Consider the following 24,157-nt stretch of genomic DNA (forward strand, 5'->3'; position numbering starts at 1 on the left):
GGGAAAGAAGTACAGTAGAAGAAGAATGGGTCGCTCTGAGGGATGAAATAGTGAAGGCAGAAGACGATCAAGTAGGTAAAAAGACAAGGACTAGTAGAAATCCTTGGGTAACAGAAGAAATGTTGAATTTAATTGATGAAAGGAGAAAATATAAAAATGCAGTAAATGAAGCAGGCAAAAAGGAAAACAAATGTCTCAAAAATGAGATTGACAGGAAGTGCAAAATGGCTAAGCAGGGATGGGTAGAGGACAAATGTAAGGATGTAGGGGCTTATCTCACTAGGGGTAAGATAGATACTGCTTACAGGAAAATTAAAGAGACCTTTGGAGAAAAGAGAGCCACATGTATGAATATCAAGAGCTCTGATGGAAACCCTGTTCTAAGCAAAGAAGGGAAAGCAGAAAGGTGGAAGGAGTATATAGAGGATCTATACAAGGGTGATGTACTTGAGGACAATATTATGGAAATTGAAGAGGATGTAGATGAAGATGAAATGGGAGATGCGATACTGCGTGAAGAGTCTGACAGAGCACTGTAAGACCTGAGTCGAAACAAGGCCCCGGGAGTAGACAACATTCCATTAGAACTACTGACGGCCTTGGGAGAGCCAGTCCTGACAAAACTCTATCATCTGGTGAGCAAGATGTATGAGACAGGTGAAATACCCTCAGACTTCAAGAAGAATATAATAATTCCAATCCCAAAGAAAGCAGGTGTTGACAGATGTGAAAATTACTGAACTATCAGTTTAATACGTCACTGCTGCAAAATACTAACGTGAATTCTTTACAGACGAATGGAAAAACTGGTAGAAGCCGACCTCGGGGAAGATCAGTTTGGATTCCGCAGAAATGTTGGAATACGTGAGGCAATACTAACCCTATGACTTATCTTAGAAAATAGATTAAGGTAAGGCAAACCTACGTTTCTAGCATTTGTAGACTTAGAGAAAGCTTTCGACAATGTTTACTGGAATACTCTCTTTCAAATTCTAAAGGTGGCAGGGGTAAAATACAGGGAGCGAAAGGCTATTTACAATTTGTACAGAAACCAGATGGCAGTTATAAGAGTCGAGGGGCAGTTATAAGAGTCTAGGGGCATGAAAGGGAAGCAGCTTTTGGGAAGGGAGTGAGACAGGGTTGTAGCCTGTCCCCGATGTTATTCAATCTGTATATTGAGCAAGCAGTAAAGGGAAAAAAAAAAGAAAAATTCGGAGTAGGTATTAAAATCCATGGAGAAGAAATACAAATGTTGAGGTTCGCCGATGACATTGTAATTCTGTCAGAGACAGCAAAGGACTTGAAAGAGCAGTTGAACGGAATGGACAGTGTCTTGAAAAGAGGATATAAGATGAACATCAACAAAAGCAAAACGAGGATAGCCGGCCAGTGTGGCTGAGCTGTTCTAGGAGCTTCAGTCTGGAACCGCGCGACCACTACGGTCGCAGGTTCGAATCCTGCCTCGGGCATGGATGTGTGTGATGTCCTTAGGTTAGTTAGGTTTAAGTAGTTCTAAGTTCTAGGGGACTGATGACCTCAGATGTTAAGTCCCATAGTGCTCAGAGCCATTTGAACCATTTGAAAACGAGGATAATGGAATGTAGTCAAATTAAGTCGGGTGATGCTGAGGGAATTAGACTAGGAGGTGAGACGCTTAAAGTAGTAAAGGAGTTTTGCTATTTGGGGAGCAAAATAACTGATGATGGTCGAAGTACAGAGGATATAAAATGTAGACTGGCAATGGGAAGGAAAGCATTTCTGAAGAAGAGAAATTTGTTAACATCGAGTATAGATTTAAGTGTCAGGAAGTTGTTTCTGAAAGTATTTGTATGGAGTGTAGCCATGTATGGAAGTGAAACATGGACGATAAACAGTTTGGACAGGAAGAGAATAGAATAGAAGCTTTTGAAATGTGGTGCTACAGAAGAATGCTGAAGATTAGATGGGTAGATCACGTAACTAATGACGAGGTATTGAATAGAATTGGGGAGAAGAGGAGTTTGTGGCTCAACTTGACAAGAAGAAGGGATCGGTTGGTAGGACATGTTCTGAGGCATCAAAGGATCACAAATTTAGCATTGAATGGCAGTGTAGAGGGTAAAAATCGTAGAGGGAGACCAAGAGATGAATACACTAAGCAGATTCAGAAGGATGTAGGTTGCAGTAGGTACTGGGAGATGAAGAAGCTTGCACAGGATAGAGTAGCATGGAGAGCTGCATCAAACCAGTCTGAGGACTGAAGACAACAACAACAACAACGACGACAGGGATGTGGAGCCATGCTGACTCCAATGACATGGCCAGCTACGCTAGGTTTGTCAGTTGAGGATCCATGGTATGTACAGCCCCATCAAGGTAGTCCCATGGATTCTCGATTGGGTTAAAATCTGGGGAGTTAGGTGGCCATCGGAGTACAGTAAATGTACCTTGGTGCTCTTTGAGCCATGCATGTACACTGCAAGCTGTGTGACATGTTGTGTTCCTGCTGGTAGCTACCTTCATGCCAAGGAAAAACAAACTGCATGTAGGGGTGGACATGGCCCCAAGTATAGATGCATACTTGTATTGATTCGTTGTGCCTTGCAGAATGATGAGATCACCCAGGGAATGTCACAAAAACATTCCCCAGAACATAATGGGCCCTCCTCCAGCCTGGACCCTTCCAATTATTGTTGCAGGCTGTTTGCTTTCATGCCATACATGCCAATGGCCATTCGTCCAAAAGAGCATCAAACTTGATTTATCTGAAAAGGCCTCTTGTTGCCACTCACGGGTATCCACCTGCAGTACTGGCATGCAAATTCCAGCCTTCATCACTAATGAACAGCAGTCAGCATGAGTACGTGAACCAAGCACCAGCTGCAAAATGTTCACTAAACAATCATTGAGGAGACACTGTTGGTAGCACCTTGGTTCACCTGGGCCGTCAGTCACTCAACAGTTGCATGTCTATTCACCTGTACAAATCTTCACAGTCATTGTTCACCCCTGTCATCTGTGCCTCATGGTGCACCACAGTTGCTTCGGCACTGGTTTTCGACAAAGCGGCACACATACAGTCTACAGACTTAGCCATTTTGGAAATTCTTCTGCCCTCGGTCCGAAAGCCAATAATCATGCCCTTTTGGACATCAGATAAATTGCTCCGTTCCTGCATTATGACAGTGGCTGCACTCTTTTCAATGTCCCCCGATGACCCTATATACCCTCCACTGCTAGAGCTGACACCTACCACTTGTGGGTGGTATTGCACACTGATGTCAAACATTACTACGACTGGACTGTGTATTAAGAGCATTTATTTAAAATACATTTCATGCTGATGATCTGGACTCATGCTAATGCTTAACCCTTAGTTTCTGTTTGACTTCACTGCTCATCTAAGACAGTACTGCCAAGAATTTTCATTCACTCCAAAATTATCCTCAAAGTTTTGTTTTATTTTCACCTGTCTGCTATGTAGCACTGACAATTTCTTTTGAGAAATAACAGTTAGTACCTTAGCTCCTCTCACCTTTAAATTTATCGTGTTAAGCACTAAGACACAATTATATCTATTTTCTCATAATGAAACTATCTCCAATTCAAGATATCTGTCATTTAGCAGACACTTCTCCACTGAAAATAAAAACAGGAAAAATATTGCAGACATATGTTCACTTGTCAGAGGAGACACAGTTGGGAGATAACGCAATTGAAATGGAAAAAGAATAGCATCATTACTACAGAAACCACTTTCTAGAGGCCATATTTGATTCACGACTGAACTGAAGCCCTCATATTAAGACAATTATTGGTGCATACAAAAAAAAGGAATTCTGGTGGGAAGTTCGCGACATTATTCTTCCCACTTTATACTGTGTTCTGATGCCTTCATATTATCATGGATGCATGTCTCTAAAAAGTATTGCACACAACTAGTCTGACTACCATACAAAAGTCTTCAAATCCGCCTTGTAGCTATACCACCCTTTCCACACTCCATTTAAAAAATATCCTTATTCTGAAAAAAAATTGCATTACACCTACATAAAACTATGCTAAGCAACCATTTTATTCTCCAAAGAACAAGAGATATTAGCCATCTATTGGTGCAAAATGGTGAAATGCTCTTACAAACTGGGAGTTCTGGAGGTACAACCAGAAGATAACCTCTTGACTAAAAACATTACAATGCTGGGATATTTGAAAAATTGAATATATCACAGTGAGTTATTTCCAGTGTTCCATTATGATTAATGACTGAATCTGTTAAAATATTCCAGTAGTAAAAAATATGTTGATGGCCCTACCAAAACTAGAGTGTACGAGTAATTCTCAGACCTTGGAGAAAAGTGGGCAGGTTATATTCAAACCTACACTGACAGTTCAAAAATCAGTACAAGAAATCACACTAGATATGCTTTCTTCTGTCTACAAAAGGTGAAGAAAGTTATCTTCATTTGCCCAAGATGCTTAATAGAAATGAATTTATATTGCAAACATAGGAATGATGTCAGTGGTGGAGGTGTGCTTATAGCTTTAAATAATACAACAATATCCAATGAGGTTAGAGGGTAAGGGAAGTGGTAAATGTGGATCGCATATGGTAATCTTGTGTTTTTAATAGACCCCCCTAGATCTAGTGCCAGAACATTTCAAAGAAAATTGTGCAACAGAGGAAAGGTGACTGGAACATACACATCTGAAAGAGGGGCCAAGAGGCGGCACTGCCCCCTCCTAGAATCTGTGATAGACTATTCATGAATTTCAAAATTCTGGCGTATTTGTACACAGGCTGTCTCTGGTTCTACATCCCTGGGTGCAACAGCTAACACAGTGTCTTTAGTAAACACAATGTGGTTTGACTGTCAGGTGGTTCATGGGAAATCATACATTTTTCTTGTTGTGGTGTTAGTCTTGGTGCTGTTCTGGAGTCACGATGGGATGTATATACACTCCTGGAAATGGAAAAAAGAACACATTGACACCGGTGTGTCAGACCCACCATACTTGCTCCGGACACTGCAAGAGGGCTGTACAAGCAATGATCACACGCACGGCACAGCGGACACACCAGGAACCGTGGTGTTGGCCGTCGAATGGCGCTAGCTGCGCAGCATTTGTGCACCGCCGCCGTCAGTGTCAGCCAGTTTGCCGTGGCATACGGAGCTCCATCGCAGTCTTTAACACTGGTAGCATGCCGCGACAGCGTGGACGTGAACCGTATGTGCAGTTGACGGACTTTGAGCGAGGGCGTATAGTGGGCATGCGGGAGGCCGGGTGGACGTACCGCCGAATTGCTCAACACGTGGGGCGTGAGGTCTCCACAGTACATCGATGTTGTCGCCAGTGGTCGGCGGAAGGTGCACGTGCCCGTCGACCTGGGACCGGACCGCAGCGACGCACGGATGCACGCCAAGACCGTAGGATCCTACGCAGTGCCGTAGGGGACCGCACCGCCACTTCCCAGCAAATTAGGGACACTGTTGCTCCTGGGGTATCGGCGAGGACCATTCGCAACCGTCTCCATGAAGCTGGGCTACGGTCCCGCACACCGTTAGGCCGTCTTCCGCTCACGCCCCAACATCGTGCAGCCCGCCTCCAGTGGTGTCGCGACAGGCATGAATGGAGGGACGAATGGAGACGTGTCGTCTTCAGCGATGAGAGTCGATTCTGCCTTGGTGCCAATGATGGTCGTATGCGTGTTTGGCGCCGTGCAGGTGAGCGCCACAATCAGGACTGCATACGACCGAGGCACACAGTGCCAACACCCGGCATCATGGTGTGGGGAGCGATCTCCTACACTGGCCGTACACCACTGGTGATCGTCGAGGGGACACTGAATAGTGCACGGTACATCCAAACCGTCATCGAACCCATCGTTCTACCATTCCTAGACCGGCAAGGGAACTTGCTGTTCCAACAGGACAATGCACGTCCGCATGTATCCCGTGCCACCCAACGTGCTCTAGAAGGTGTAAGTCAACTACCCTGGCCAGCAAGATCTCCGGATCTGTCCCCCATTGAGCATGTTTGGGACTGGATGAAGCGTCGTCTCACGCGGTCTGCACGTCCAGCGCGAACGCTGGTCCAACTGAGGTGCCAGGTGGAAATGGCATGGCAAGCCGTTCCACAGGACTACATCCAGCATGTCTATGATCGTCTCCATGGGAGAATAGCAGCCTGCATTGCTGCGAAAGGTGGATATACACTGTACTAGTGCCGACATTGTGCTTGCTCTGTTGCCTGTGTCTATGTGCCTGTGGTTCTGTCAGTGTGATCATGTGACGTATCTGACCCCAGGAATGTGTCAATAAAGTTTTCCCTTCCTGGGACAATGAATTCACGGTGTTCTTATTTCAATTTCCAGGAGTGTATTTACAGAACATTACCAAAATAGAGTACCCAATCTTTTCTCTGCCAATTCCTTGTACAGCCCTTAATTAGCTACTTTGGGCCCAAATACAGAAACAACACAAATTCCTGCATTCAAAGAGACAAAAAAGGAAATATCAAGATCAGAAAGGTGTTTGGGCCTCTTTGAAAACTGTATGGGTGCAACCTGGCATGACATACAGCCATTGAGTTATGAGTTCTGTAGTCTATTTGCCATGTCTGTACAGTAATGTGCCAGTGCAGGGAGATGAAGACTATTTCAATTGAGTCCTAGGCCATTAAGAGCTGGTACTACCAATCAATTTTACAGTTGTTTTCAAAAGGTTTCCTACATCCATATTCGTATGAATAATATAAATAATATAAAAGATGAGTCTACCTCCAAAAAATATTTACTGGATAATTATTACATGCTTAAGGTACAATAAGCTTTGTGTACTTCCTGTCAAAGTTATTTCTTGGGGCAGTGCACGTTCTCAGATGATCAGTTGTGTCACAAATGGAACTTTTTCAATCTCACCCCCTCATGAGATACCTATACGACTTTACAGAAAAGTACAGAATAACCTCACTTTTACGTTCCCGGAATTAAAGTTTTCTCACGGTTTATGACTTTTTTTATCAGTCCCATCAAATTTCCTATGCCCACAATGTTAATTTGCACCTGATTCTGCATCAACATATTTATAATTTTCCCATGATTTACGCATTACGTAAAAATGTTTGTGGAAAAAAAAAATGATGCTGGCATGATGTTGGCCATCCAGTAGTGTTTACAAATATTATGTGGCTAAGTTTTTTGACAACAGGGCACTCTAATCAGCGGATTTGAAGTGGTTAACATGTAAAAGTTGGAACAATTCGTGACATATCTCCTGCCGCTGCCAAGCTCTACTTGGCATGGTGGCTGATGTGAGTAACCAGATTCATTCGAATGAAGATATCTTGACCAATCAAATCATTTCCAAACTGTCTCCACTGCACAAACACAGTTTTGTAATTGTTGTGATCATCATGACACCACTGTCGAACTATATTTAGCATGTTTCGGCATATGGCCACGTGGAGCGCTATTTGACAGTCATTCACTTTATGTTGCTCAAATGTTTTTTAGTGCTGGTTATGTGTTTTATCCATACCAAGCAAAACCTGTTATGAGAATTTATTCTCATTGTCAAGTGCAGTATTTATGAAAGTATTTTTTGTGATGTTACACAAACAATGTGAGTGATAGTTTGTGTATGTGTTTGGGTGTGTGTGTGGTTTTATACATAACTAATGAGTGATAACCTCAAAAGGACAACTACAGTGCAAGTGACAGAATAACACATATTCAAACACCATACTAAATACTTATTTACATATTTGCAGTTGACAATGAGAAAAAATTCTCAAAACGGGTCGTGCTAAGTGTGAAAAAATATGTAACTAGTGCAGTATTTCATGATTTAAATAATGAATGATACCTGCAGACTTTCAAAAGCATTGATTATGACATATGAAATTGAGTCAAATATTCGTACTTCCCAGACTGTTATCAATTCCAGGTACATCAGTGATTTTTATTAGATAATAAACCTTCATCAGATAACAAACAAAGTCTCTGACTAGTCTTTTGATGCCTGTTATGTGCATATATTATACATAAAGTGCAAGGGCATATATACACGTAACTTTTACGGCTTAAAACGTTATTTCCCACATTTTACATGTTAATGCGTTTTACACCATTTTTTCGATGTCCCTTGAAAAGTGTAAAAGTGAGGTTTCACTGTAGATAAAAAAAACTTGCTCCTCTTCTAGCAGCATTTTGTCAAATGCTACTGGAGAAATGAAATGTTCCAAGAAACTGGAAAAACACACAGATCATTTCTGCAATAGGGGTAGTCAAACAGATGTAAAATTTTGGAACATGTTTTACACCCACATATTGTGAGAACTACTTGAACATGGATTCCACAAATAACAATCGCATGAAAACCCAGCTTACTATGTTCATCCATATTTACCGGAAGGCACTCTGGTTCTACATACCCATGTACAACAGCTAATACATAGACTTTAGTAAACACTACGTGGTTTGACTGTCAGGTGGTTCATAGGAAATCATACATTTTTCTTGTTGTGGTGTTAGTTTTGGTGCTGTTCTAGAGTCAACTGTACAATATGAAGTAGAACATTTCAAAAGTGCCACGAAGGATATCCGAGGCAGCACTACTGATAAAATTTCCATGTGCAGAGAGCTGCTGCATCCTGTGAAGAGACAGGGACAGGAAAGAAAGTTCTAAAGCTGTAGCTGCAAAAGAAGTATTATCGCTCAGGCTGCAGAATGCTTTAACTTCACAGGACATCTCATCATTTTAAATTTGTTTAAATAAGAAAAGTTTGTTTCAATGAGAGTAAATTTCCATACAGCACTCAGATTGATGCCATTTTCCCTGACTTCAGCCTAATGAACAAAACATAAGCATATAGAGCAGAGGTGGTTCCTCCTGTGGCACAACAGAGCAATGAACCCCATTTAATACTACTTTGTGATGCTCAAAGAGCATAACATGAATTTTTATATATCATGACAAAGCTGTTAGTGGACTAATCAAACTGAAGACCGAAATTGGTAATGTGAATATTATACTTAGTAAGCAGTCTTGATGTTATAAATTATTATTTAAACCCATAGAAATATCAATGAGAAATATTAATGTATGAGAAAATTTAACAGTGCATAAAGATTTAAAACTTAAAATTCACCCATTCTTCTGCCTCTGTGACACAATTATTTAGTTATATGTATGAACTGCCCCATCGATGTCAACAATCATCCTTGAAACTGGAAGTCAGTTCTTACACGCTCAGTTCAATTCGTGTACAAAATTCAGTTCTGCACCCCCAATGATTACATTCCAGCCGCTGGTTTCACAGTGAGGTGTGGAGGAGGGACTGGGGCAGGCACTTTCTCTATTCTGAGCACTGGAGCAAAACTCTGGCATATATCTGCCATGGCATTTGTTTCCCCACTCTTGCCAGAGTGTGGTTTCCTCTTCATCCACAATCATTTTGCCAACACAACAAATAAATATCAGATTTCAAAACTAATTCATACCTGCACTATTCCCTAACTTATAATATCTGTTATTTTCTTACTGCCTACAGACAATTATATTTCTGAAACTGAAATAACAAGACTCTAGTCAGCAACAACAGGTAGGAGTTTTCCCTTATTTGTTGCAGTTAAATTACAAATAATGACACCAGCTTATTATGTTTGTCACATGGGAGGATGCAGTTGTGAGTTTGAAGATGTGAGTTCTCAGATGTGCAGTGTCTGTGTGTCAAGGCAATATGTGTGATAATTCAGTGCAGAGGTTTACAGAAACAAATGTCTCTTCCTTGAAGATAAGCCCTGTATCAAGGATCTAGAGAAGAAATCAAGTTAGTCAAGAAAATGAAATATAAAAATAAAGATATTGGACAAATTTTCAGACCAGCATTTATAAGAACATGTCATCATAATATCACAAACAAACTATACTGTTTCCATTTTTGTTGCATTCTAGAATAGTGCCCACCCAAGCAACATTAATATCCTCAGTAAATTACAGTTTGTATTCAAGAAGAGCTACTCACCTTGGAATGCCATTTATACATTCACCTACAAAATCACACAAATTTATATTATATTGCATATACATTATAAATTTGGGAAATGATGTCAGTAGGGAAAAGGATCGATAGTTATTGACATCTGACTGTAGGCCAAGCAATGAGTCAGGAAACACACATTATAATTTTTCCGCTGACCTTAGAGCAAACCCTAGTTCTTCACATTGAACAGTGCTGCTAACTGACACAATGAACAGGAAAGTCCCTCTCACGGCCAATACAAATGAAATTTTAAATAAAAATCTATGCAAGTAGCATACAAAAACAGAGAGTAACTTGTAGAATGCCTGGAGCAAATTGAGCCTACGTCTTGACAAACTGCTACAATTACTCAAGCAAGAGGGCTCTGTCTGAAATTAGAGCACCCAGCACTTCAATTTTAGTCAATTTTAAACACATTATGCCACATGCTGAGGCAGTGTACAGTCAATTGCAAAAATGAGTAGTTGAATTTCCAACTGTACAACAAAGGATATCTGAGGCAGCATTACTGATAAAATTTCCATGTGCATAGAGCTACTGCATCCTGTGAAGAGACAGGGACAGGGAACAAAGTTCTAAAACTGTAGCTGCAAAAGAAGTATTATCACTCTGATGCTTTAACTTCACAGGAAATCTCTCATCATTGCAAATTTGTTTGACTAGGAAACGTTTGTTTCATATGAGAGTAAATTTTCATACAGATTGCTGCAAAGGTCTTGTGAAACATATCCCTTCTTTGAATGCAATAATCTGAAAATGGAGATTCAAATATCAAACATGAGGAATGAACTTAGAACTCTCATAGGTACTGTTCCATTTCTGCAATTCCTGCTCAAATACCTAATTTGCAGGAGTCTTCCAGTGAAAAATCGGAACTCCTGAAAGTGATGTCAACAAACCAATGACACTAGCTGTTGCAAAGAAATGTTTCTCTACCATGAAGAGAACAAAAACTTTTCTGTGAAGTAATATAATCCAAGAACACTAGCAGTACTCTCCACGGAGAAAGACTTTTACTTGTTAATAAGCAGCAAGGCAAACTTCAGGTAATGTCTTGTTGAAAGGTTCACTGCTCTTAAACATTCATTGTCAGGAAAGAATAGCAATAACATAAGGAAAAGGTACACTTCAACTCACCGTAAAGATGACACATTGAGTTGCAGACAGGCACAACAAAATGACACTTACACATTAGCTTTCAGTCAAAGCCTTCTTCAGAAAAGGAGGGAAACACATATTCATTCACACAAGCAAGTACTCCTCATGCACACATGACCGACACCTCTGGCAACTCAAGTTTACATGGAAGTGTCTTTTTGTTGTGCCTGTCCACAACTCCATGTCTCATCTTATGGTTAGTAGCAGTATATCTTTTCCTTGAATTGTTGATATTCCAACCTGGAGTTTCCATTGTAAGGCAAGTGTATTTCTATATACAATTTATTATGTTTTCAGAATGAGATTTTCACTCTGCAGCAGTGTGTGCATTGATATGAAACTTCCTGGCAGATTAAAACTGTGTGCCGCACCAAGACTCAAACTTGGGATCTTTGGCAAGTGCTGTACCTTCTGAGCTACCCAAGCACAACTCATGCCCTTGCCAGTTTCATTTATTATGTTATTCATTTTTAGCCATTATGTCAGCTTTTTGGAAATTTGTAATCATACTTCAACTGAACACTTAGAAAAAATTCCATGAACTGCTACTGGTACAAAGTATCAGATCAACTTTATGACTGGACTGAAATGTTCCTAGCATAAAAGTTCCTAGCATATAAAACACTGCACGTCATTCTCAATGGATAGAAATCTTCTGACTTAGGCCATACCCCAAGAGTGTATTATAGGGCCATTATTGTTCACAATACATATAAATGACCTGCAGAATAACATCAGAAGCTCCATGGGGTGTTGGTAGATGTATACGGAGAAATTGCGGCACAAAGCAACTCTAGAGAAATGCCAAGAAAACCTGCAGACAATTGACATCTGGTGCTGTGATTGGCAATTGACAGTCAACACTAACAAATGTAATTTGCTCACAAATAGGTGCACAGGCCAGTTGATAAAATAATTATGATATAGTCCCAAGAAAGAGGCACATCTATTAAATATGTGAGTATGCACGCTCAGCCATTTAAAGTGGAATGATAGCATAAATATGGAGTAGGGAAGGCAGATGCTAGACAAAAATTTCTTGGCATAATCCTCAAGAAGTGGAGTCTACCCTTGAAGGAGATGGCTAGCACAACCCTTGTTCAGCTGATACTTCAAAATTGTTCCTGAGTCTAGATTCAGAGAAGAGCAGCATATTTTGTCACAGGTTTGTTTAGTAAGTGGGAAAGTATCACAGAAATGCTCATCCAACTGCTGTTGAAGATGCTACAAGAGAGACACTGTGCATAATGTTATAATTAACTGTTAAAATAGTGAGAGTATGCATTTCTAGATAAGTTTACCAATATATTGCTTTCAGCTACATACGAGGTGTGTTCAAAAAGTAAGGTGACTCTATATTTTTATGAAAAAATATTTATCTATTCAATATAATGGAAGGAAACATTCCACGTGGGAAAAATTATATATAAAAAAAGATGAGGTGACTTACCGAACAAAAGCGCTGGCAGGTCGATAGACACACAAACATACACACAAAATTCAAGCTTTCGCAACAAACTGTTGCCTCATCAGGAAAGAGGGAAGGAGAGGGGAAGACGAAACGAAGTGGGTTTTAAAGGAGAGGGTAAGGAGTCATTCCAATCCCGGGAGCGGAAAGACTTACCTTAGGGGGAAAAAAGGACAGGTATACACTCGCACACACGCACATATCCATCCACACATACAGACACAAGCAGACATATTTAAGGTCTTTAAATATGTCTGCTTGTGTCTGTATGTGTGGATGGATATGTGCGTGTGTGCGAGTGTATACCTGTCCTTTTTTCCCCCTAAGGTAAGTCTTTCCGCTCCCGGGATTGGAATGACTCCTTACCCTCTCCTTTAAAACCCACTTCCTTTCGTCTTCCCCTCTCCTTCCCTCTTTCCTGATGAGGCAACAGTTTGTTGCGAAAGCTTGAATTTTGTGTGTATGTTTGTGTTTGTTTGTGTGTCTATCGACCTGCCAGCGCTTTTGTTCGGTAAGTCACCTCATCTTTTTTTATATATAATATTTATCTATTCATCAATATTCACACTGTCCTCAAAGTAATACCCCTCAGATACAATACACCTGTGCCAATGCTTCTTTCAATCCTCGAAGCACTTCTCATAAGCACTTTTTGATACGGCCTTGAGTACTTCCAGTGATGCAATTATTATTTCCTCAGTTGTTGAAAATATTCGTCTTTTCATAGATCTCTTGTTTTGGGAACAGGAAAAAGTTGCAGGGGGCCAAATCCAGTGAATATGGTGGCTGAGGCATGAGTGTCTTTTTTTTTTTTTTTTTTTTTTTTTTTGGGCCAAAAAATCCCTCACAAGCAATGATGAATGAGCAGGTGCATTGTCGTTTGACATTTGGTCGACTTTGCTGTCCTTTTTTCAGTCTTGGCTCTTCAGGATGCTTCCATTGGGACAACTGGGCTTTGGTTTCGACATCATAACCATAAATCCATGTTTCATCACCAGTTATGACCCTTTTGAGCAAATCAGGATCATCACTGACATCATCCAAGAGCTCCTAAGCGATGTTTATGTGATAATAACGTGTCATGCCCAAAACATCCAAAAAACTTGCATGACATGAGCCGACCGATATGTCAACATCCTTAGCAACTTCTCTTATGGTAATTTGATGATTTTCCAAAAAATTTTCTTCACAGCTTCGACGTTATCATCTGTTGTTGATGCGCTGGGGCATCCAGAGCGAGGTACATCATTGGCATCTTCTCATACATCTTGGAAGAGCTTGTACCACTTGTACTTGTTCTTGTTTTTACTAACAGCAGACTCAACATATGCCACTGTCAACATTTCAAGTATTTTAGAGCACTTGATTCCATTTTTCACACAAAATTTGATGCAAATTCTTTGCTCCATTTTTTACAATAATCAAAAATCGCCAAGCACACTAAAACACACCTAACCTTTCTATCTGTCAAGAACAAAGTATGCTGTACACTTGAAATTGTGAACATATGTTCGGGACATGTGTACCAACATAACAAAAAAAAAGTTCGATAAGCGAATATATGTTGCCCGTGCAATCTTACGTTTTGAGCAACCCTCATATACCTCTGAGTAGACCATCAAGGTAAAATTATAGAAATCTGAGCTCATACAGAGGCTAACCAAAAGTCATTCTCCACGTTCATCATTTACGACTACAACAGTAAATGGAGGAAGTGACAGTGGTACATGAAATATCCTTCAACACAGTCTAGGTAGAAATAGAAAATAATAATTGACTCGCAAATAGTTTTGAAACCAATATGTTAAAGAAACTGTTTCTACATTGAGTTTAAAGGGAAATTAGCAGCAGGAGAAGTTAACACCAACTAAAAGGGAAATTAGCAGCAGGAGAAAGTTAACACCAAGATAGCACCACCGATTGTACTTACACATCAATGACAAGCCTATGCTTAGCAACACAAATATCTACAAGGGAAGAACAAATCACATACTTTATATACTGTACTCTTATACACTATTTGTCCCAAGTATGGTATTCAATACATATAGCGAACTCACGTCACAAGTGTATCTTTTACAATATCAGAGATAGCAAGATATCTCTAACACGAGGCTCTTTGCACCGACCAACAGTTCCATATTTTCTCTGTGACAGTGGTGTCCAATATAACTAAGATTTGTGATGTTTAGTGTTTGACAGTTATAACATGTACACAAGACAACCTGTGTAGAGAGACAGGTGGTGGATCCTACCGTGAGCATACAGACATGATTATAATTAGAAATCAAATATCCATGGATATTCTATGACTTCTAGCTTCACATAATTAACATTATAAATATTTCATATCTGACACACCCATTATTTGATATCCACCCACACACACAACAGTAAGTAACCTTATTTTTCTATTGTAATGCATACAGACATTGCTATGTATGCACTTATTCATTTGTCCTCTCTATCAGATGTCACCAATAATAGGCCAAACACCCCAAAAATGATCTGGCAATTAAATATTTTTACCTTCAGCCCATGGTGTACAGCAAGATGTCTTCCAACTAGTATACAGATCTGCACTGTCATGGTAAACTTTTTATGTATCAACAAGCTTCTGTGCATCACTGGAGTAGACAGTTTGCCAGTTGCTGCTCAGGCTCACTGACTGGTCAGCCAGTTCTCACTTAAGAGTCTTTAGGAGACAACAACAATGACTGTGTTTTTGTGCATGTGTGTGTGCGTGTGTGAGAGAGAGTGTGTGTGTGTGTGTGTGTGTGTGTGAGAGAGAGAGAGGGGGGGGGGGGGGGGGAGGAGGGAGGGAGAGAGAGAGAGAGAGAGAGAGAGAGAGAGAGAGAGAGTACACATTCTCAACTTTCTCAAGACGGGCATTCTCTGAAAGTTAAGCAAAACATATTTTTTAATTTGCTTTTATCTGTATCCTGTGGTTATTTTAAGTTTACCTCCCATCTTTTAGTTATGTATCTGTGCTGGACTGTTATTCTAATAATGAACTTATCAACTACCAGTTCTCAGTGAGCTGCTATTGGTGACATAATGTCAAAAAGCCTTCACAGCACCTCTATAGAAAATTTTTTGCATAATGAACAGGCCTATGAAGCAGTATCCAAAATTTCCAAGTCTGCCTTTGCAGCCATTGCCTTTTCATCAAAGACACAATTTTCATCAATTAGCCATGATTACACTCTTAGAAAGATAGTAGAAATACAGTAGAAGAAGAATGGGTAGCTTTGAGGGATGAAGTAGTGAAGGCAGCAGACGATCAAGTAGGTAAAAAGACAAGAGCTAGTAGAAATCCTTGGGTAACAGAAGAAATATTGAATTTAACTGATGAAAGGAGGAAATATAAAAATGCAGTAAATGAAGCAGGCAAAAAGGAATACAAATGTCTCAAAAATTAGATTGACAGGAAGTGCAAAATGGCTAAGCAGGGATGGCTAGAAGACAAATGTAAGGATGTAGAGGCTTATCTCACTAGGGGTAAGATAGATACGGCCTACAGGAAAATTAAAGAGACCTTTGGAGAAAAGAGAACCACTTGTATGAATATCAAAAGCTCAGATGGAAACCCTGTTCTAAGCAAAGAAGGGAAAGCAGAAAGGTGGAAGGAGTATACAGAGGGTCTATACAAGTGCGATGTACTTGAGGACAATATTATGGAAATGGAAGAGGATGTAGATATGATACTGCGTGAAGAGTTTGACAGAGCACTGAAAGATCTGAGTCGAAACAAGGCCCCAGGAGTAGACAACATTCCATTAGAACTACTGACGGCCTTGGGAGAGCCAGTCCTGACGAAACTCTACCATCTGGTGAGCAAGATGTATGAGACAGGCGAAATACCTTCAGACTTCAAGAAGAATATAATAATTCCAATCCCAAAGAAAGTAGGTGTTGACAGATGTGAAAATTACCGAACAATCAGTTTAATAAGCCACAGCTGCAAAATACTAACACAAATTCTTTATAGACGAATGGAAAAACTAGTAGAAGCCGACCTCGGGGAAGATCAGTTTGGATCCCGTAGAAATATTGGAACACGTGAGGCAATACTGACCCTACGACTTATCTTAGAAGCTAGATTAAGGAAACGCAAACCTGCATTTCTAGCATTTGTAGACTTAGAGAAAGCATTTGACAATGTTGACTGGAATATTCTCTTTCAAATTCTGAAAGTGGCAGGGGTAAAATACAGGGAGCGAAACGCTATTTACAATTTGTACAGAAACCAGATGGCAGTTATAAGAGTCGAGCAGCATGAAAGGGAAGCAATGGTTGGGAAGGGAGTGAGACAGGGTTGTAGCCTATCCCCAATGTTATTTAATCTTTATATTGAGCAAGCAGTGAAAGAAACTAAAGAAAAATTTGGTGTAGGTATTAAAATCCATGGAGAAGTAATAAAAACTTTGAGGTTTGCCGATGACATTGTAATTCTGTCAGAGACAGCAAACGACTTGGAAGAGCAGTTGAACGGAATGGATAGTGTCTTGAAAGGAGGATATAAGATGAACATCAACAGAAGCAAAACGAGAATAATGGAATGTAGTCGAATTAAGTCGGGTGATGCTGAGGGAATTAGATTAGGAAATGAGACACTTAAAGCAGTAAAAGAGTTCTGCTATTTGGGGAGCAAAATAACTGACGATGGTCGAAGTAGAGAGGAAAGCGTTTCTGAAGAAGAGAAATTTGTTAACATCGAATATACACTCCTGGAAATTGAAATAAGAACACCGTGAATTCATTGTCCCAGGAAGGGGAAACTTTATTGACACATTCCTGGGGTCAGATACATCATATGATCACACTGACAGAACCACAGGCACATAGACACAGGCAACAGAGCATGCACAATGTCGGCACTAGTACAGTGTATATCCACCTTTCGCAGCAATGCAGGCTGCTATTCTCCCATGGAGACAATCGTAGAGATGCTGGATGTAGTCCTGTGGAATGGCTTGCCATGCCATTTCCACCTGGTGCCTCAGTTGGACCAGCGTTCGTGCTGGACGTGCAGACCGCGTGAGACGACGCTTCATCCAGTCCCAAACATGCTCAATGGGGGACAGATCCGGAGATCTTGCTGGCCAGGGTAGTTGACTTACACCTTCTAGAGCACGTTGGGTGGCACGGGATACATGCGGACGTGCACTGTCCTATTGGAACAGCAAGTTCCCTTGCCGGTCTAGGAATGGTAGAACGATGGGTTCGATGACGGTTTGGATGTACCGTGCACTATTCAGTGTCCCCTCGACGATCACCAGTGGTGTACGGCCAGTGTAGGAGATCGCTCCCCACACCATGATGCCGGGTGTTGGCCCTGTGTGCCTCGGTCGTATGCAGTCCTGATTGTGGCGCTCACCTGCACGGCACCAAACACGCATACGACCATCATTGGCACCAAGGCAGAAGCGACTCTCATCGCTGAAGACGACACGTCTCCATTCGTCCCTCCATTCACGCCTGTCGCGACACCACTGGAGGCGGGCTGCACGATGTTGGGGCGTGAGCGGAAGACAGCCTAACGGTGTGCGGGACCATAGCCCAGCTTCATGGAGACGGTTGCGAATGGTCCTCGCCGATACCCCAGGAGCAACAGTGTCCCTAATTTGCTGGGAAGTGGCAGTGCGGTCCCCTACGGCACTGCGTAGGATCCTACGGTCTTGGCGTGCATCCGTGCGTCGCTGTGGTCCGGTCCCAGGTCGACGGGCACGTGCACCTTCCGCCGACCACTGGCGACAACATCGATGTACTGTGGAGACCTCACGCCCCACGTGTTGAGCAATTCGGCGGTACGTCCACCCGGCCTCCCGCATGCCCACTATACGCCCTCGCTCAAAGTCCGTCAACTGCACATACAGTTCATGTCCACGCTGTCGCGGCACGCTACCAGAGTTAAAGACTGCGATGGAGCTCCGTATGCCACAGCAAACTGGCTGACACTGACGGCGGCGGTGCACAAATGCTGCGCAGCTAGCGCCATTCGACGGCCAACACCGCGGTTCCCGGTGTGTCCGCTGTGCCGTGCGTGTGATCATTGCTTGTACAGCCCTCTCACAGTGTCCGGAGCAAGTATGGTGGGTCTGACACACCGGTGTCAATGTGTTCTTTTTTCCATTTCCAGGAGTGTAGATTTAAGTGTCAGGAAGTCATTTCTGAAAGTATTTGTATGGAGAGTGGCCATGTATGGAAGTGAAACAAGGACGATAACTAGTTTGGACAAGAAGAGAATAGAAGCTTTCTAAATGTGGTGCTACAGAAGAATGCTGAAGATTAGATGGGTAGATCACATAACTAATGAGGAGGTATTGAATAGAATTGGGGAGAAGAGGAGCTTGTGGCACAACTTAACTAGAAGATGGGATCGGTTGGTAGGACATGTCCTGAGGCATCAAGGGATCACGAAATTAGTATTGGAGGGCAGCGTGGAGGGTAAAAATCGTAGAGGGAGACCAAGAGATGAATACACTAAGCAGATTCAAAAGGATGTAGGTTGCAGTAGGTACTGGGAGATGAAGAAGCTTACACAGGACAGAGTAGCATGGAGAGCTGCATCAAACCAGTCTCAGGACTGACGACCACAACAACAATAACAACACTCTTAGCAACCCCATTTATATGTAAGCATAGGTGTAAAAACCTCTCACATTTCTTTAAATGCATCCTGGAAGCAGTACCAAAACATATTTAGATCATCTCAGTTGTTGACACTTGTGAGAAACTTCATCACACCACCTCAGAAAACCCGTTATTCTTGTCCAATGCTACCAATCCCTACAGTCTTCCAATTTGAGCTATAGTTGGTGTAAGACCCAAAAACAAGCAAGCCAAAGCAGTCAAGTACATTGGTGTTATTCATTTTTCAATAAAGTGTTTTATAAGGATAGAGAAGTGTCAGATACTATATTGATCTCATATAACAATAAAATCAAGTAGTATCAGAGTTTGATGTGATATCTACACAAACTTATTCACATATCAAAAAAATTCAGAATAATGAAAGGAGCAGAGAAGATTGTTTTACTTTATTCATCTTCCACTGTTTAATTGTTTTGAGATGATAGGAGTATTCTTCTGACAGTACGCTACTCTTTGTTGGTATTGACGACAATAGGCAAAAACAATGGATTTCCTTTAATCTTTATTCATTTGCCACTGATCATTTTACATGAAACAGACTTCATCATAAATAAATAACAGTAGTGTAGTCAAATTACATGGTGCACCTACAGTCTTAAATACTAAAATTAACACTGTTCATACAAAGTGTAAGAGTGCAGCTATAGTTGTAAATATTAAAATCAACATTGGCCATATCAGAGAATTCTTTTATAATGTAATGAAGGTTTTTTGTTAGCTAGAAATAGCATTTTATTTTGAAATTTTTAAATGGCAAGAATCAAGCGGGGAGAAGAAACTAGTTCAAGATTTTGTAGATATTCATTTTCTGGGAGTTTCCTGTTATTGCTAGCCTGTGCCTTTCAAAGTCAATATTTTCCTTATTTCTAGTGTCATGTTTGTGAATTATTTCCCTGTCAACACCTTCTTTAACGTTGTTCCTGATGAAGATAGACACACACACACACACACACACACACACACACACACACACACACACACACACACACACAGATTCACTACTGTTAGTATCCTAAACCTGGTAAAAAGAGGATGACATGCTATGTAGAACCAGTCAGGAATGTTATACGAACAATTTTTTCCCCACATTTACTTTCTATATTCTTAGACAATCCTAATATGAGCTTTTGTCTGAATTACAAACAAGTTTATTGGCTGCAAACCAATTTAAAGCAAAGTCAAGAGAGTCTTGCAAAATCTTATCAAGAGTTGGGATCTCGTGATGTGAAGTAAGTGAAGTTGCGTCATCAGCATAAGAGATTACAGTTGTGACACACAACTGGGCAGGTCACTGAAAGCAGTAATGAAGAACAAGGAGCCAAGGACAGAACCCTGCGGAACACCTGTACCAGTTTTTACAAGGAAGAATGTCAATTTCTAATTGAGACAAACTGTCTTCTGCTCTCAAGTAGGAGGAAATTACTGCTAATGTAGATTTGTATACACCATAATACTGTTAGTAATATGTTAAAAGGAATGCAGTCAAAACTCTTTCCTTACATTGCATAATGACACCAGCTTCTTTTTTTGAAAGCTGTTAAAAAGTCTGACCAAAAATTTCCAGAACAGCTGCAGTGGTATTTTTACCTGGCCAAAATCAATGCTGATTGTTGCAAAGGTCATGCTTTTCAAAATAATTGGTTAGTTGAATGTACATGGTGATTCAAATATTTTGAGAGTACTGGCACAGCAGAAACTGGGCAGTAGTTCTGTAGGAGCTGTTTTTTCAGAAACATTTTACAGACCTCACTGAGCATGATTTCAGCTAGGCCATACAGACACAGTGGAACCAAGTAGATCCCTTGCAGATGTGTCTGTGGCTACAATTCTGTCTCCAAGTTCTCTAAATGTGACACAGTAGTCACTCAATTATCCTAGACTGAGCAGAGTTTGATATACCTGGTTACAAGAATTATCTTGTCTTATAACTTCCCATGCTGCCTTACAATTATATGGAACACCTTTATGTACCTTTCATATGCTGCTTTTTTTGCTTTTATGAGCTTAGCTTTGTAATACTTTTTATTTCAAAGGTAAGCATAGTAAATCATATCTCTCTGTTCAGTCCCTTTATTATCCTCATTGTTATATATTCAATACAAAATAAGCATGTTTTCTCTAATTTGTGTTAACTCTTTGTACCAGTTCGCTAACTTTTATTAATCAGGAAGAAAAGTACCAAAAAAGTTATCAAAACCACTTTCAACTCCAGTTTTTCCTGTTTGGCACTGATATACTGAGTCTGAATTTGCATTCTTTAGTTTGCCAATAAATGACATAATGTGCTTGTCTCTCTGACCTCTCACCCATGCTACACTAAATTCATGGGAATACTCTTGTTGCTTATAATAAAGTAAATTAACAATAATATAATGTGGTGTAATAAAGCTTCTTGTGGGTGTCAAAATGCTACTACTTTCATTTATTTGTTTTCATCAGATGTTATATAAAAACTACTTCTATTCAGCTGTCAAGAAGTTCAGCAAAAATATTGAAGTCCCTTGGTCTACAGATAATACAGTAGTGATAATTCCAAGATAGGTATTATCACCAAATGGGAACTGTGAAACTATATAATGTGAACTACGAAACTATATGGTGGGTCCTATTATTCTTACTGTATGTATTCTTAAAAGAAGTTTTATTTTCTTTGTCGATTCTGCTGCTAAGAAACAAAGACATTGGTTGCACCTCCATCATTGCTGTTCCTTCCTAAGATTCACAGCAGGTGTGTGGTTTCAACTCTTGTTCATTTATTTTTCATAATTTTGAATATCTGCTACTCTGGAAGCACCACGGGATATTACATTGCGCTACTGAAAGTGATGCTCACATCGCAGCACTGTTAGAAAAATTGGATACTACCTTGCGTATGAAGTCAGCTGCATATAAGAAAGCACAACAAAACTGAAAAGAGCTGAATGATGGCACACCAACATTTCTTGAAAAACTTATCAAGCATTATGACGCAGGACATAGTAAACATCTAAGTAGAACCACAACTACACATTTCTCCAAATATTTTACCTGGAATTGGAACGGGGCTCGAGCTGCGGCTTAGGCGTGGTGACACAGTTCCTGGTGCACTGGCCTTCGGACTTGAACTGCGTGAGGTTCTGCGTGGAGTGCCAGGGGGTGTAACACCATTTCCATTAGCACGACTCTCACCAATTGCCTTCACTAGGTCTTTCACTGATACTCCAGCTAATTCAGGTGGCAAGTCTCTATTGATACATAAATATTGTTCCTTTATAGATATTCTATCTGTAAAACACACACACACACACACACACACACACACACACACACACACCACATGTACTAGAAAAACATCTTCATGTATAAGACTTCTTCACAAACATGTCAAAATGTGCAGCATCAATCAAATTAATTAAAACATGTAGGAACGTTTCTTTTGTATCTGAACATCACCTAGTGGTTTGCATTCATTACTTACTTTAACTGAATTCCTTCTGGTTTGTTTAATAAAGCATAAATGGCCAATTTTGAAAAAAATCATACATATGCACTGTACACAAATATAACTGCTATAAAAAATGTTTAGAATTTGAGGGAATCATGTCTCTATAAGATTATCTGCATAAAAAATAAACACTTGTGACAGATATTTACTACATCTATATCCATACTCTGCAAACCATTTCCAAGTGTATGGCACAGTGTACTCACTCCCCTTTGCACTGTGTATTAAGACTTCTTCCTATTCTATTCACGCATGAAGAATGAGGAAAAGTAACTGCTTAATTTGCCTTTGTGTGAGCTGTAATTAGCCTAATTTTGTCTTCATGGATGCTACAAGAAAGATACACAGGCTTCTTAAGACAGCATTTTGTGTTTTATACTGTTCAAATAAAAATAAATAAATAATAACTTATTAAGATTTATAAATAATTAAATATAAATGTAAATAATTGTAATATTTATAGATAATAATAATTATAAATAACATTTATAAATTATTTTATTTTTGTGTCACCTTGTAAATAAAGAGAACAAAGAGAAAACTAATGGTGGCTTTCTCCACACAGAGCATGTGACTGAGTGAGCTGGTGTAAGTGTTTTAGTCAATGGACTCATGTTCAGGAGAGAAATGGTTCAAAGCATCCATCCATCCAGATTTAGGTTTTCCATGATTTCTCTAAATGACTTAAAGGTGAATGGCAAGCTGGTTCCTTTGAAAGCGCACAAAAAATTTCCTTCTCTACCCTGAATAAATTAAGCAAATACTGTGTAAATCATAGGGAGAGATGTGGTTGCAAAAGCTAGGGGTAGTCTTATCAACATTTATGAGTTCTTATTTGCAGGACATTAGCACATATATACTTGGGAGAAGAGGAGAGGGGTGGAGAGGCATTCTGAACATTGAACCCAGCCTAAGAGGGATTCATATCAGCAAACATGTGAGTAAGTGTAAGAGGTCAAAGTTTTAGGAGGGATAGAGTGGTGAGAAGTAAGACACAAGTAGTATGAATAGACATCATCTACAGGCATTCTAGGAGTTTGTCACTGCCAGTATTATGCCCCAAACTTTTCTAAAAAATACATACACATATCAGATCTACTCCAACTTAATATATTGCCAACCATGATCTAAAGACAGACCACTCTATCATCATCCTCCTTCACTGCACTGATAGTTAACCATGAGGAGTGTGCAGCAGAGGAGCTGCGTCTACTATTTGATACTTTGAGGTACAAAACTGTTTCTCATGACATCACACATCCCTTTCAGATAACTGCAGAAATTTATAAAAATCCTAGGCGCCTCTCAAGATTTTGTAACTACCTCAGTAGAATTCCTGACACCATCTGATCTTCACAGTCACAGAA

At 40.3% G+C, this 24,157-nt stretch overlaps 1 protein-coding gene across 1 annotated transcript in view; it reads right to left on the reverse strand.

The window, feature by feature from the left end:
- LOC126481958 (E3 ubiquitin-protein ligase MYCBP2-like) overlaps positions 1–24,157 on the reverse strand; it is a gene marked incomplete at its 5' end in the record, with an annotated part of 333,248 nt that overhangs the window by 253,464 nt on the left and 55,627 nt on the right. The window contains one exon of the mRNA XM_050105921.1: positions 22,334–22,530. Coding sequence (XP_049961878.1) covers positions 22,334–22,530 — 197 coding nt within the window. The remainder of the gene's footprint in view (positions 1–22,333; positions 22,531–24,157) is intronic.

Source organism: Schistocerca serialis, chromosome 5 (assembly GCF_023864345.2).
Source record: "Schistocerca serialis cubense isolate TAMUIC-IGC-003099 chromosome 5, iqSchSeri2.2, whole genome shotgun sequence".
In the NCBI taxonomy this organism is placed as follows: Eukaryota; Metazoa; Arthropoda; class Insecta; order Orthoptera; family Acrididae; genus Schistocerca; species Schistocerca serialis.